The 13,763-nt window shown below is 34.7% G+C and overlaps 1 protein-coding gene across 1 annotated transcript; it reads left to right on the top strand.

Moving 5' to 3' along the window:
* Positions 1–3,816: 3,816 nt before the first annotated feature.
* Positions 3,817–6,411, top strand: LOTGIDRAFT_179489 (hypothetical protein; the record flags this gene model as incomplete). Its single annotated transcript, XM_009065747.1, has 4 exons — positions 3,817–3,949; positions 4,589–5,019; positions 5,609–5,719; positions 6,223–6,411. The coding sequence occupies 4 exons, from the start codon at positions 3,817–3,819 to the stop codon at positions 6,409–6,411; spliced, it is 864 nt and encodes a 287-aa protein (XP_009063995.1).
* Between the last annotated feature and the right edge of the window lie 7,352 nt (positions 6,412–13,763).

The following is a 13,763-nucleotide window of genomic DNA, read 5'->3' as shown; positions in this document are numbered from 1 at the left end:
CGAGTCGTCTTTTCTTGAGACACTGTGATATATAGAAAAGACATCTATAGAAATAGTGAGTAAAATTCCTAGTGTGAGATATTTTTAAAGGAATTATGTGATTTTCATACATTTCTAGTACATCTGAAGACTATTTATATATATTCAACACTCAAATCAACTTCTGAAATGGCAAACCTAATATTAAAATATAATTTGATATCCACTTGAACCAATAATGCTCAGCCCTGTTAAAGTTATTCCCGACCAAGACTGCTCGTGTGCCTGCACAATATGGCTGCAAAATAAGAATGGCGGTCATAAGTTTGGACACAACTCTCATGTAACTGAATTGCGAGTTGCGTTCGGTCCTCGTGACATCTTTCAGTATTCACAACCGTACATGACTGGTAATCGCTATGGTGTAATGGCACTGACAAAGGCTGTGAAAATATTTGTATGTAATAGCCTTGATATTTGAATTGTATCCGGGTGTTTTGTTTTGTCGAAATGTGCATCTATGTGAACCAGGGCTCTTGATTACAGAAAATCCCTACTGGACATTTTAACAAAATTAAGATTTTGTACCCATTTTCATCAAAATGTAGCACAATTGTATAGAAAATGGCCTAAAGATGAAAATTACAGTCAGTCATTTTTGAGCTCCATTCAGACGTGACTAGTAGATACAGATAAATCAATAGCCCTAAATCATGTAGCACAATTGTATAGAAAATGGCCTGAAGATGAAAATTACAGTCAGTCATTTTGGAGCTCCATTCAGACGTGACTGGTAGATACATATAATTCAACAGCCCTGGTGTGAACATTTAACTCTCTCACTTGTATTAGGTAAATCTTTATTCAACAGAAAAATTAATTGGTTGAATATTTGAATATCCTAGAACAATTGTTGCATAATAATATTGACAGATCATAGTTAGTAAGTGGAGTCACCCACAGAAAAACATGAAACAAAACCTGATGTACAATGAATTTGTTTTAGTTTTAGCTTTAATTTATTCCAAAAGCCAAACTTCCTAAATGTATATACTATACTTGTGATTTTGCCAAAAATTATTGCGATTTACCAGTTGTAACACTTTTCAGAATGTCACCGAACATCTGGTTTGTCTACAATTTGATAAAACTTCACTTCTAGGCAGTTGTGAACATTTCTTCCGTGCAATATCAGTGAAGGTGAGAATGTTAGAATAGCTTGGAAAATTACAATAGTCTAAATTGGTTTGATACATTGAATTGCAGTAGAATTGGATGTCAGGTTTTTATTTTGAAAAGTGATACAGGTGGCTGAAATTATAGCACTATCAGCTGGTAAAGCAAATATTTAAGGTATATTTCTCTTAAATAACCAACAACCCATTATAACTTCTTACAGTACCAAATATTTACACCTGTTATACCATTAAGTTATAAATGAAATGAATGGAATATGATTTAAAGGGATTGTAAAGAGGTTTTCTAAACTTTTTATGTGTATCAGGAACACTGATAGTATCAATTTACACCATTTCAATTTTCAATTAGATGTCTGTGGTTCCTGCAATTCCACTAAAACTAAGCGTTTATGACATTGCTAATAGCGAAGCCCTTTGTGATTATTTTGCAATTAGTGACATCATCAAACACTTAGTTTTAGTGGAATTGCAGGAACCACAGACATCTGTATGAAAATTAGAATGGTGTAAATTGATGCTATCAGTGTCTCTAGTGCACATACAATTTTTGGAAAACCTCTTTACAATCCCTTTAAGTTGTACTTTTTTGCACCTAATTAAGCTTATTAATACGGGCAACGCCATGCAGTGTACAATGAGGGAAATTTGACCAAGACGGCGGCATTAGCCTGCTCTTTTTCAATTTCCAACTGTCCATGGATCTTTAACGTGCACAGCCTGTAGCACACGGGGCCTCGGTTTATTGTCCCATCTGAACAACTAGACTTTTTTTCCATGTCAGCCCGTCTTACCTGTATCACTGACAGAGGGAAACCAGGTTGAAAAATAACTTAAAAATAAAACCAAAAGCTTCTTTCATTATTATGTAAGTTACTTTGTAGCCATCATTTGATAATAAAACAATTCTTTACCCCACTTAGCTTCAATCAATCAATGCCATGCAGTGTGCAATGAGGGAAATTTAGCCAGAACTTTTGCTTTACCATTGGTCTATGTTCCACTTTTCTGTACCAGAATGGGTTGGAGAGAGCAATCAATGCCATGCAGTGTGCAATGAGGGAAATTTAGTCGGAACTTTTGCTTTACCATTGGACTATGTTCTACTGTTCTGCACCTAATTGGGTTGAAGAGGACAATCAATGCCATGCAGTGTGCAATGAGGGAAATTTAGCAAGAGCATTTCCATTGTTTTGGCACCCCAGAATGACCACAGGGTACTGGAATCAAATAGTTGACCCCCTAACCCCTGCATCTTTGCCCTGAAGAGAAAATGAGAGAGTGGATGGGGTTGTTAAAATGAATGGATGGGGCAGGGCCTCTTAAAATGAGGGAGGGAGGGACAAAGTTCCCTTAAAGCTCAAAGAGCAAATCAGAGGCCTGACGTTCAAGTCTACTGTAATGGTCTGAGACCTGTAAAACGAGAGTACTATCCAGTCTATTTTTAGAACAGCGGTCCCATGAATTAACCACAATGACGTCATGCAACAGGAGAAGTTCTTACTGCCAGCTTTGGAATCAGACGTCTGCGAAAAACATTCCATATCCTGAACTAATTCTATATCAAAAACACCCAAATTAATTCAGTTTTTGCATAACTTTCGACATTCGCGTTTTGAGGCCGAAATGTTTTGCCGAAGCAGACGAATTCCAGAATTTAACGGAATTCCCCCGGTCAGTGCGCGTGCATCATGGAGTCCCGTTACAATCACAAAGTATGAAGTAAGCATTTAAAGATCGCGTATTTTTCGAGATTGACACGAGGTTTTTGATGCAAGCGTCGATTTTGCAAGGGATTTCCATTCTCTAAGGTATTTTGACATTAATTTATAATTTATACGTTGGTAGAATAGAAATGCAGTCCAAAACTTCCAATGTTTTTGTTTTGATTTTAGAAATTCTTAGGCCTATTCCTGCAAGTATACGTCTAGACTTAGTGTCCAAGACAGTGCCAGTGACGGTACCAGGCCTAGCCAGTCTATGGTACATGGAATAAATCTGTCTCATGCCTTCATGGAACTGTCTCACCCTCCTCATACGCATGGCACTTTTGTTTTGTCAATGTCAGGTAGCATAATTTACGTACGAAAATAGGATAGTATCCAGCTTAGGCAACGGTCACTGTGAGTATCTTGGCTTTGGACATATTTAGATTTGACTACAAACTGTGGCTAAAGTCAGAATTTAGGCTATACCATCTTGGTCTATGAAAAGGATATGAGTCAGATGACGGAAATGGTCCTTCCTTGATAACACAGTTAGGCCTATTTCAATACAGTAACACCCCTTTACTGGAGAATTGTATAACAGATAACAAGACTTACAGCCCTTGCTTATTCATATGAAATTTCCACTGATGTGCACAGTAAGATTCCTTTAATCAGTCAGAGAGTTACAGCCCTTGCTTGTATAAAAATTCCACAGATGTGTTCTTTCAGAATTTTTAATCAGTGAAAAAAGAGTTACAGCCCCTGGTTCTGCAAAGTTTCCACAATTGTGCACAGTAAGAAGTACAGTCCTTGCTTTTATATCCACACATATCAATTTTTTTTTTCAGAAGACCAAGATTCATCATGTGATATATGAAAAATAAAAGCTTTAAAAGCTCTTTAAAAAAAACTGACTGTTTTCAAAATCCAAGATGGCAGAATATGGATGGGGTTTGTCAGAAAAGCTAATTCGGAAGGCAAGAGATGAGTTGAATGAAATAGCTGACAGAAGAGTGCTGGCCATTGATGAGGTCAGAGATCAGATGGAAACCAGACCTGATATCAGTAAGTATATCTATGGGGCCACAGGTGAGTTAGTGGCCATGTCACTAACTTGATGGTCCAGGATTCAATTCCGACATAGGTCGAGATAATACCTTCGGATTTTTCAAGCTGGTTTCCCCTGTCAGTGATGCAGGTTGGAGGGACTGACATAGAAAAACCGTCTAGTCATTCGGATGGGACAATAAACCCAAGGCCCCGTGTGCTACAGGTTGTGCACGTTGTAGATCCCTCGACAGTTGGAAATCAAAAGAGAGCAGGCTAGCAAAATTTCCCTCATTGCACACTGCAGACCATTTCCAGTCTTCATTAGTCAAATCCAATGCAGAAAACCCCATTTCACAAAGTGTGATCTATTTAAAAAAAACTAGATCACAATTTTGTTTCTGACATTTATAGTCTTAATTGTAATCTAACAAGCTTATGAAGTTATTTTTGACCAATCAAAGCGTGTCATGTAGAATCTGAATGAAATATTATGGGATAGCAAAACGGAAAGAGGCTGTCAACAAAATTATATGGTCAAGGTATTTAAGCTAACAATTTAAAAAAAAAAGGGCAAGGTTAATGCCACTGTCCTAGCAAAATGTTCCTCATTGCACACTGTATGGCGTTTTTTAGTTTTGTCCATTTCTTTTTCAGATTTTTTGAGACAAGACGATGTGTTTATTTTGAGATTTTTACGTGCACGGAAATTCAACACGGAAGAAACGTTCAAACTTTACGCCAGATATTTTGAATACCGACAAAATAACAAAAACTTATTCAAAGGATTCCAGGCGTCGGAAAAAGGTGTGAAGGAAGCGCTGAATGATGGTCTTCCAGGAGTGCTACCAAATTGTGATTATCGTGGACGAAGAATTCTGTTGTTGTATGCCGCCAATTGGGATAATTCTCGCTACGGTCTTGCCGCCATTTACCGTGCAATTCTGTTAACGTTAGAAAAACTTATTGATGAGGAAGAGGTTCAGATTAATGGAATTACAGTCGTAGTGGATTGGAGTCAGTTTACCTTTAAACAGTCCACTTGGTTGAATCCTAAAGTGTTAAAACTCATGATTGAAGGTCTTCAGGTGGCTTACTGTCTCTTAATGTTAAAGGTCATAGTTCACATTTTTCTGGGGTCAATCATACCTTAGTCTCAGTAATAAAACTCATGATTGAAGGTCTTCAGGTTGGTGTTTTAGTGTAAAAGGTCATAGTTCACCATTTTTGGGGGTCAATCATACCTTAGTCTCAGTAACAGGAATTTTTCAGCTTAGCCAATGATTAATAGTGTTCACAGCTCATCTTGGCAATTTGAGCCATCTTCTTATCAGAAGCCTTTTATCTGAAACACCATTTTATCGATTTGCACTATTCCAATTATCAGTCAGACCTCTGTTGGTCCTGCAATTCCACTAAAACTAATGAGTTTATTGGGTTACTATTTCAAAGGCTTTTAAAAGAGATTGTAAAGAGGTTTTCTAAATTTTTTATGTGTATCAGGGACACTGATAGCATCAATTTACATCATTCTAATTTTCAATCAGATGTCTGTGGTTCCTGCAATTCCACTAAAACTAAGTGTTTGATGACATTGTTATCCAAAAGGCCCTGAAATATTATTACAATTTACATTGTATTGGTGAAGAATTTACATGTGTTTTTTTATTTTTGTAGGATTGTTTTCCAGCCCGGTTTGCCGCCATTCATTTTGTCAACCAGCCCTGGTATATAGAGGCCATCTTTAAATTACTGCGTCCCTTTTTAAAAGAGAAAAATAGAAATAAGGTAAAATTCACTTCAGTTATGTTATGGTTGTACTGTAGTCTTCTAATTGACTCAAGCTTAAATCTTCTGTCAACGCATGTTTTGGATAAGCAAGTGCAAGTGCCTGGTACAGATCCCAAACAGATGGAAATAGAAAAACGGAATAAGCTAATGCTGCTGTCTTGGCAAAATTTCCCTCATTGCTTACTGCATGGCACTGCCCTTGTGCCCTCTTCGTTAGCCTAATATAAGAAAATATTTCCAATAGATTTCAAGTTTATTTCAATTTCATTTCCATTTCATTTCATTTTCATTTCATTTTTCTTTTCTTTTTTCCATTTCATTTCTTTTCTTTTTTCCATATCAATTTCATTTCAATTTCATTTCAATTTCATTTCATTTTCAATTCTTTTTTCTTTTCTTTTTTGCATTTCATTTCCATTTATTTTCCATTTCATTTCTTTTCAATTCTATTTCAATTCTATTTCAATTCAATTTCATTTCAATTTCATTTCAATCCACAGATTGTTATGCATGGTATAAATCTAACAACTCTACATCAACATATTAGTAAAGAAGTTCTTCCAGCTGAACTTGGTGGGATGCAGCCACCATATAACAACCAGTCCTGGGCTCGACAGCTGATAGGGGACGAATCCTTCAGTTTTGGTGATCAGCATATTTATTGGCCCAATATCACCCAATTAAAGTAAATGGCTTTTGTTTTTTCACCTTTTTTGTAAATGATTTTTGTGTATGCACTAATTTGCATAGGTCTGAATAGAACCCAATTTCTGCTATCTATAGCGATTTTCAAAATGAACATTTGACACATAGTTCTCCTGCAATTTCAACAGAAACTCACCTTGAAGCCTTGAAATTAACGTGGCAGAAATATTTATATCATGAGTCGCATTTAGACTGCCAAAAAATATCCAGGTCACTTCTGAACCGAGTACAGTTCGGCAGAAAAAAATGGCAGTGTAAAAAGGTTGAGAGGGCACGGCACAGTGCTATTTTAAGTGGGCTGATTCCTGCAAAAAGTTAGTTTCCTTCCAGACTGAGTATGGCACAGAACAATATAAGTGTAGAGTAAATGCGCCAATAGTCTGAAAACAGATTTAAAGGGATTGCACAAAGTTTTTTTTTTAATCTGTATATGCTGTTTTTTAAGGAACGATTTTTGTTGCTCAAAGCGATTTTTTTCATACATTTTTGCGTATGCCTATTCATAAAAAATACTAAAAATTGCAGCAAAAAAATGTATCGCGTATATAGCTTATCCAATCAGATGCAAGAACATTGGTTAACAATGTCAGCATCATATCACGTCAAAGATGGCGGAGAATGACATAAGCTGACTTATCAGTCCAAATAACTTTACAAATGATTCTGATTCGAAAGGAAATAGCAAATATAAATTGTCTTATTATCAGAACTTTGTTGAAAGCCACCATTTTCTCACTGTAGACAATGACGTCAAAACAGCGATAATGTCATCATTGATATTCGATGGCAGTTGAAATCAAAATTCGCCAAGCGCCAAAATAATCGTCCCATGTTAAACAGTTTTCTCAGGACCAATTGTAGTGACTGCATATATTTCTCACTTGAAATCATTGGATATTTTTCAGTTATATTTATATTTTCCAGAACGCGGTCTGAGACATTTCCCACAGATAATTTCTCTACCAAAGATAAAGATGTTGACAAAGAACAAGAAGTGAAAAATGACAGAGCTTTCTTAGATGAAGAATTCTTCTTGATTGATTGATTGTTTGGTCATTTGATTGATTGCTTATTGGGTTGGTCATTTGATTATTGATTCATCATTTGATTGATTCATCATTTGATTGATTTATTATTTGATTGATGCATCATTTGATTGATTTATCATCTGATTGACTAAGTCATTTGATTGGCTAACTCATCATTTGATTGACTAAGTCATCATTTGATTTTTATAGTCATCATTTGATTTATTTATTCATCATTTGATGGACTAACTCATCATTTGATTTATTTATTCATCATTTGATTGATTGATTCATCATTTGATTGATTGATTGATTCATCATTTGATGAATTGATTGTTCATTTAATTGATTGATCATTTGATTGGTCTATACATCATTTGATTGGTCAATACATCATTTGATTAGTTAATACATCATTTGATTGGTCAATACATCATTTGATTGGTTAATACATCATTTGATTGGTTAATTCATCATTTGATTGGTTAATTCATCATTTGATTGGAATAAAGAATCAAATGTTTTTTCACTATAGTTACAGAATTCCAAAGGTTGTAGTTCCAAAAAATGGCTCTTGCTTTTTTGCTCCAAAAGTTGCAGCCTTTAAGTTTTAGTCTAAATGCTTATTCTAGTCTCCCAAAAAAATGTGAAACAGAATCTCAGAAACCAAATTCAGAAAATGTGGTCAGATTTGAACGTAAATTTTGTACCATTTTCTTTTATATTCAATATATACCAAAAGTATTTTGGCTACAAATCCTTATTAGAAAGCCATAAGGGACAGATGTGCCATTTTTTGACCAATCATACCTAAGTCTCAGAAACAGGAATTTTTTAGCTAAGCTAATCAGTAATAATAGTGTTCACAGCTCACTGTCAAAATTTGAGCCTTCAAATCCATCTGTGTCCAGAATTATTTGTGTTTGAAAGTTAAAATGACGACTTGTCTTTTCTTGAGACACTGTCATATATAGAAATAGACCCAAATCAACCCCTGAAAATGATGCATCTGTCCCTGTAAAAAGTTCAACCAAATTTGATTGGTTGAAATAAGTTCAAAAATATAAGATTAGCCAATCAGATGTCTATTTTTTTTCTAATTATGATGGGTTTTTTTAAACCGACACAAGAGGTCACAAGTATTATTCTTTTTTCACTTAATGCTTTTATTTGTACATCTGGCTTTTGCAAGGTAGTTTGAGTTTTTTAAATGAAACCCTTGATCTATTGATCTGATATTCTAGTCCTTGAATATGATTAGTTTAAGATTTCGCTCTCAACTGATCATGAGCTACAGGCTGTGCCCGTAAAGGATCGCTCAACAGTTGGAAATTGAACAAGAATTCTTGTTGAAATTTCCCTTGTTGCACACTGCATGTGTGATGATAAATACATTGGCTAGTTGGATCAAAGGTTTATAAGTGGAGGACTCGAACTACCTTTCAGTAATCTAGATGATATTTGTGTTCATAACTTGATAAATAAGTGCCAAATATTATTAACTGCTATTTAAGTGTTCAGTGTTTGTTCAGTGTTTGTTCAGTGTTTGTTCAATGTTCGTTCAATGTTTGTTCAGTGTTCGTTCAATGTTTGTTCAATGTTTGTTCAGTGTTCGTTCAATGTATTTTTTGAAGCATTTTAGATTAGAGAGCACAATTCTTAAGGGAATTGTAAAGAGGTTATCTAAATTTTTTATGTTTATCAGAGACACTGATAGCATCAATTTACACCATTCTTATTTTCAATCAGACGACTGTGGTTCCTGCAATTCCATTAGAATTAAGTGTTTGATGATGTCATTAATTGCAAAGTCTCTTAGATTGGTCAGGTAGAAAATCATGTGACATTGTGAATATTTATTACACTTATTATGAAGTGAAACACGGTAGTAATATGTAAAAGTTTCTGATATGTTGAAGAGACATTGCTACTGCTAAAGTGAAACTGCTCCTATCTGCTAAAGTGAAACACGGTAGAAATTTGTAATAGTTTTTAACGTGTCTAATAGACAGTGTTCCTGCTCCTATCTGCTAAAGTGAAATATGGTAGAAATTTGTAATAGTTTTTAACGTGTTGATGAGACATTGCTACTGCTCTTATCTGCTAAAGTGAAACACGGTAGAAATTTGTAATAGTTTTTAACTTTTTCCTCTCCCTATGCCTATGTCAATAAAAAGATGACAAAATCATGGGTTTGAAATCATGTGTTGATTGTGAAATGCTCTATATATATATGATATGTGTTGTGTTGTGTTGTGTTGTATTGTGTTGTGTTGTGTTGTGTTGTGTTGTTTCTTTATAAGTATGTTGTTTCAATTGTTAATAGTTTTTGTCCTTGCTCAGAAAAATTAATGTTGTTTTTATTACTTTGTGCTATTTGTTATTTTGTTATCAATTTCTCTTGTCCCAGACTAAGAATTCTCCAGGTTGACATTTTTGTTGACATTGTTTGTTTGTTTTGTTTACAATTTCTCTTGTCCCAAGCTAAGAATTCTCATTTTTTTCGCTTTGTGCTAATTAATATTTTGTTGTCAATTCTTCTTGTCCCAAATTAAGAATTGTCAACATTTGACGATTTTTGTTTACATTGTTTACAATTTCTCTTGTCCCAAGCTAAGAATTCTCATTTTTTTTGCTTTGTGCTAATTAATATTTTGCCCTTTTGTTTTTGTTTACAATATTTTTGTCTCAAGCTAAGAATTCTCAAGTTTTGTTTACTGTTTTCAATATTTTGCATTTTTTTTTCATCCTTGTTTAAAATTCTGCTTGTCCCAAGTTTAAATTCTCAAGTTTGACAGTTTTGTTTACATTGTTTGTTTATGTTTACAATTTCTCTTGTCCCAAGTTAAGAATTTCCCAAGTGTTGACAATTTGGTTTACTGCTATTCAAAGTTTTGAGGAGTTTTGTTTACAATTTTTCAAAGGCACAAGTTAAGAATTCTCATTACACATGCACAAAATATGGAAAATATTGTTGACACACTGTCAGTTTGTTGACAAAGAACTTGCGAACACTCTACAACAATACCATTGACAATATGGGCTAGTTCCTTTAATATATTTGCAGTTTTTTTTTACATTTTTTAGAATTTTTCTTGTCTCAAGTTAAGAATTATAAATTTTCACATTTATTTTTGTGTACACTCGGACAATATTATTGTCAATCTGACAATTATTTGTAAACACCCTTCAACAATTCCATTGACAGAATGGGCTAGCCCCTTTAATATATTTACATTTTTTTATAATTTTTCTTGTCTCAAGCTAAGAATTCTTAATTTTCGCATTTATTTTTGTGTACACTCGGACAATATTATTGTCAATCTGACAATTATTTGTAAACACCCTTCAACAATTCCATTGACAGAATGGGCTAGCCCCTTTAATATATTTGCATTTTTTTATAATTTTTCTTGTCTCAAGCTAAGAATTCTTAATTTTCGCATTTATTTTTGTGTACACTCGGGCAATATTGTTGTCAATTTGTAAAACACCATTCAACAATCACATTGACAGAATGGGCTAGCCCCTTTAATATTCCCTATCAAGCTTGAAATTAATAAGGTTGTTATTTTAGTCAATATAATTATCAGATAGCTGCAAGTTGACCTTTAAAATTAATTAAATTGTTAACCTTTTCATTATCATGGAATTTTGAAGGCTGCTTTATCGGATTGAAGTTCACATGGTTTGTAATATTTTTTTACATGTCAGCCATGATCTGAAGAAATTCTTCTTAAGGTTGTGTTCAGAACAATTTCAGTTTGTTTCATAATTTTGATCTAACAATTTTTATGCCTTCCTTTCAAAAGTTATACCAAATGTGGTCCTACACATGTTTTGTTTTAAATTTTTGTGCTAAGATCTGAAGAAATTCCTCCTATAATCTTGTTCAGAAACAATTAAAGTTTGTTTGTGTAAGGCGAGGTATCAAGAATATTATGCTCCTGCATCAAGGGTGTCATATAACCTACTCAAATGCCCTTGTTACATCATACTGGTTAATTCAGTATTACAGATATTACAGATTTAGTCAATTCTGTTGTTCCATTGGTTAACATAACTCCATTTAATTTTGTTTAGTAATTGACCAATCAGATTACAGAATGGTTAAAAATCTGATGTCGTGGCCGGTGATTTTGAGAGTCAACCTGGTGGCAATTCACTACTTAAGTGTGAAATTAGATCAAAGAATTCTGCAATCTGATTGGTTTATAAAACTTAATTTAACTTTGTTTAGTAATTGACCAATCAGTTAACTTAATGAAGCAAATTCTGATTCCTCTGCCAGTGATTTCGAAAGCATTTCACTGCCCAAACTAGTGTGAAATTAGACCAAGGAACATTCCTAGCTAGTCAATGGCATAGTGGAATATTTTAATATTTTTGAATTGTATTATATTAATTAATATTTAGGAGCAATTTTTACATTTTTTTTTTTTTTTGTAAATTATTTGTTAAAGCTTTTTGCACCATTTTGTTATTAAAATAGTTGACATTTTTAAATAATTATGAATTTTTTATAACTCTTTGGCTTCATGCAACCTTACAGACCCTACAGTGTGCAGTGAGGTAAATTTTGTCAAGACAGTGGCATAAGCCAATATTGATTTCCAACTGTCGAGGGAGCATTCACTGTAGCACATGGGGCCTCTGTTTATTGTCCAATCCGAACGACTAGACACTTTTTCCATGTCAGCCCCTCTTACCTGCATCAGGGGGACACACTCCATCTCAACCTTCGTAGCAAAACTGTTAGCAAAAATCTAAAGCGTTTGAAAGGTTGATGACCTTGAATAGGTCATCTTTCCTCATTGTTCCAGTCAACCCAGCTGTAAATGGGTACAGATAATCTAGGAGAGATCGATGACAAGAGGTTTGTCCAAGGACTAGCTGGTAGAAAGGACCCTCATTATTCCAGTCAACCCAGCTGTAAATGGGTACAGATAATCCGGGAAAGATCAATACCAAAAGGTTTTACCAAGAATCAGCTGGTAGAAAGGATCTTTTGTGAACTTAAGTCGTTATCTCTGAAAGTTTTCTTTTTAAATCACTGACCCCATTAAGTGGACTAACCCCTTTAAGAATTGTGCAAGTTTTTGATTGATTTTTAGCCTTTTTGTAACCTAGAAATATGTTGCAATCTGTTGCCTGACAATATCACACAATACCTGTCAAAGGATCAGCTGCCACAGCTTGCTGTTCATCAATAACAATCACAACTCCTACATGTCTGATAACTAAGTCGCAAAAGTACTGGCACAGGCATCAGAATTTTTCTTACCTTGAGGAGGATTCGAACCCAGGCACTTAATGGCCTAGCAACCAAGGGAGAGTCTCCTGGCCACGTATTCTCAAAACGATCTTAGTGTTAGGATATCCTAGATTCTTATCTTCTAACATTGATTCTAGGAAATCCTAGCGCTAAGATCGTTTCGAGAGTACATGGCCTGGATTTTTCTTACCATGAGGATTCCAACCCACAGCATCTAATCGCCTTTCTTGTAAATGCAGCGATTTGGTTGGATTATAATTTAGTGAATACAGCCAATCAGAGTCCTCGACAGAAAGTCTGTGAACAATAAACCATAATGTTTACAGTCTGTCTGTCGAGGGCCATATTTACTGGCATACAATCTAATCAAATTGCTGCTGATACCAGAAAGATGATTATTGCAGTCAAGGTATAAGACACAGTCCGTAATAGCTTGAGATTGTGAACTGGCTAAAGTTGAGACATTCACCCAGTTTTTCTACCTGTCAGGGCTTCTATTATCGAAAAATGCCACAAATATGCACACCAAGTTTCCCTCATTGCACACTATAAAGCATTACTTGCCTTCATAAATTTGAAGTTATCAGATGGGACAATAAACCGAGTCCCCTTGTGAACAGGCTGTGCAAATTAAAGATCCCTCGACAGTTGGAAATCAAAATAGAGCATGCTAATGCCACTGTTCTGGCAAAATTTCCCTCATAGCACACTGCATGGCATTGCCTGTCTTAATTAGATCACATGGTGCAGAAAAGTAGCACATAAAACTCCATTCATTTCATTTCATTTCATAAATTTGAAAAGCCAAAGTTTCAATTCCTATTTCCACTACCGTATCTTAGAAAAATTTCCCTTATTTCACACTGCATGGTGTTGTCCGTCTGTCATTAGCCCAGTTACATTCAGAAGAGTAGGATATCAAACTACATTTCATTTCATTGCTAAAGTTCCAATTCCTATTTTAGAATAATCAAAATCTGTGTCCATGTTTGGTACTGACACCAACGGCATTCTGGGATTGCCCTGCTGTGCA

The sequence above is a fragment of the Lottia gigantea genome, assembly GCF_000327385.1.
Source record: "Lottia gigantea unplaced genomic scaffold LOTGIsca_70, whole genome shotgun sequence".
Lineage (NCBI taxonomy): Eukaryota > Metazoa > Mollusca > Gastropoda > Lottiidae > Lottia > Lottia gigantea.
Note: the sequence above shows the minus strand (reverse complement) of the source record. Positions and strands in the feature narration are given on the sequence as shown.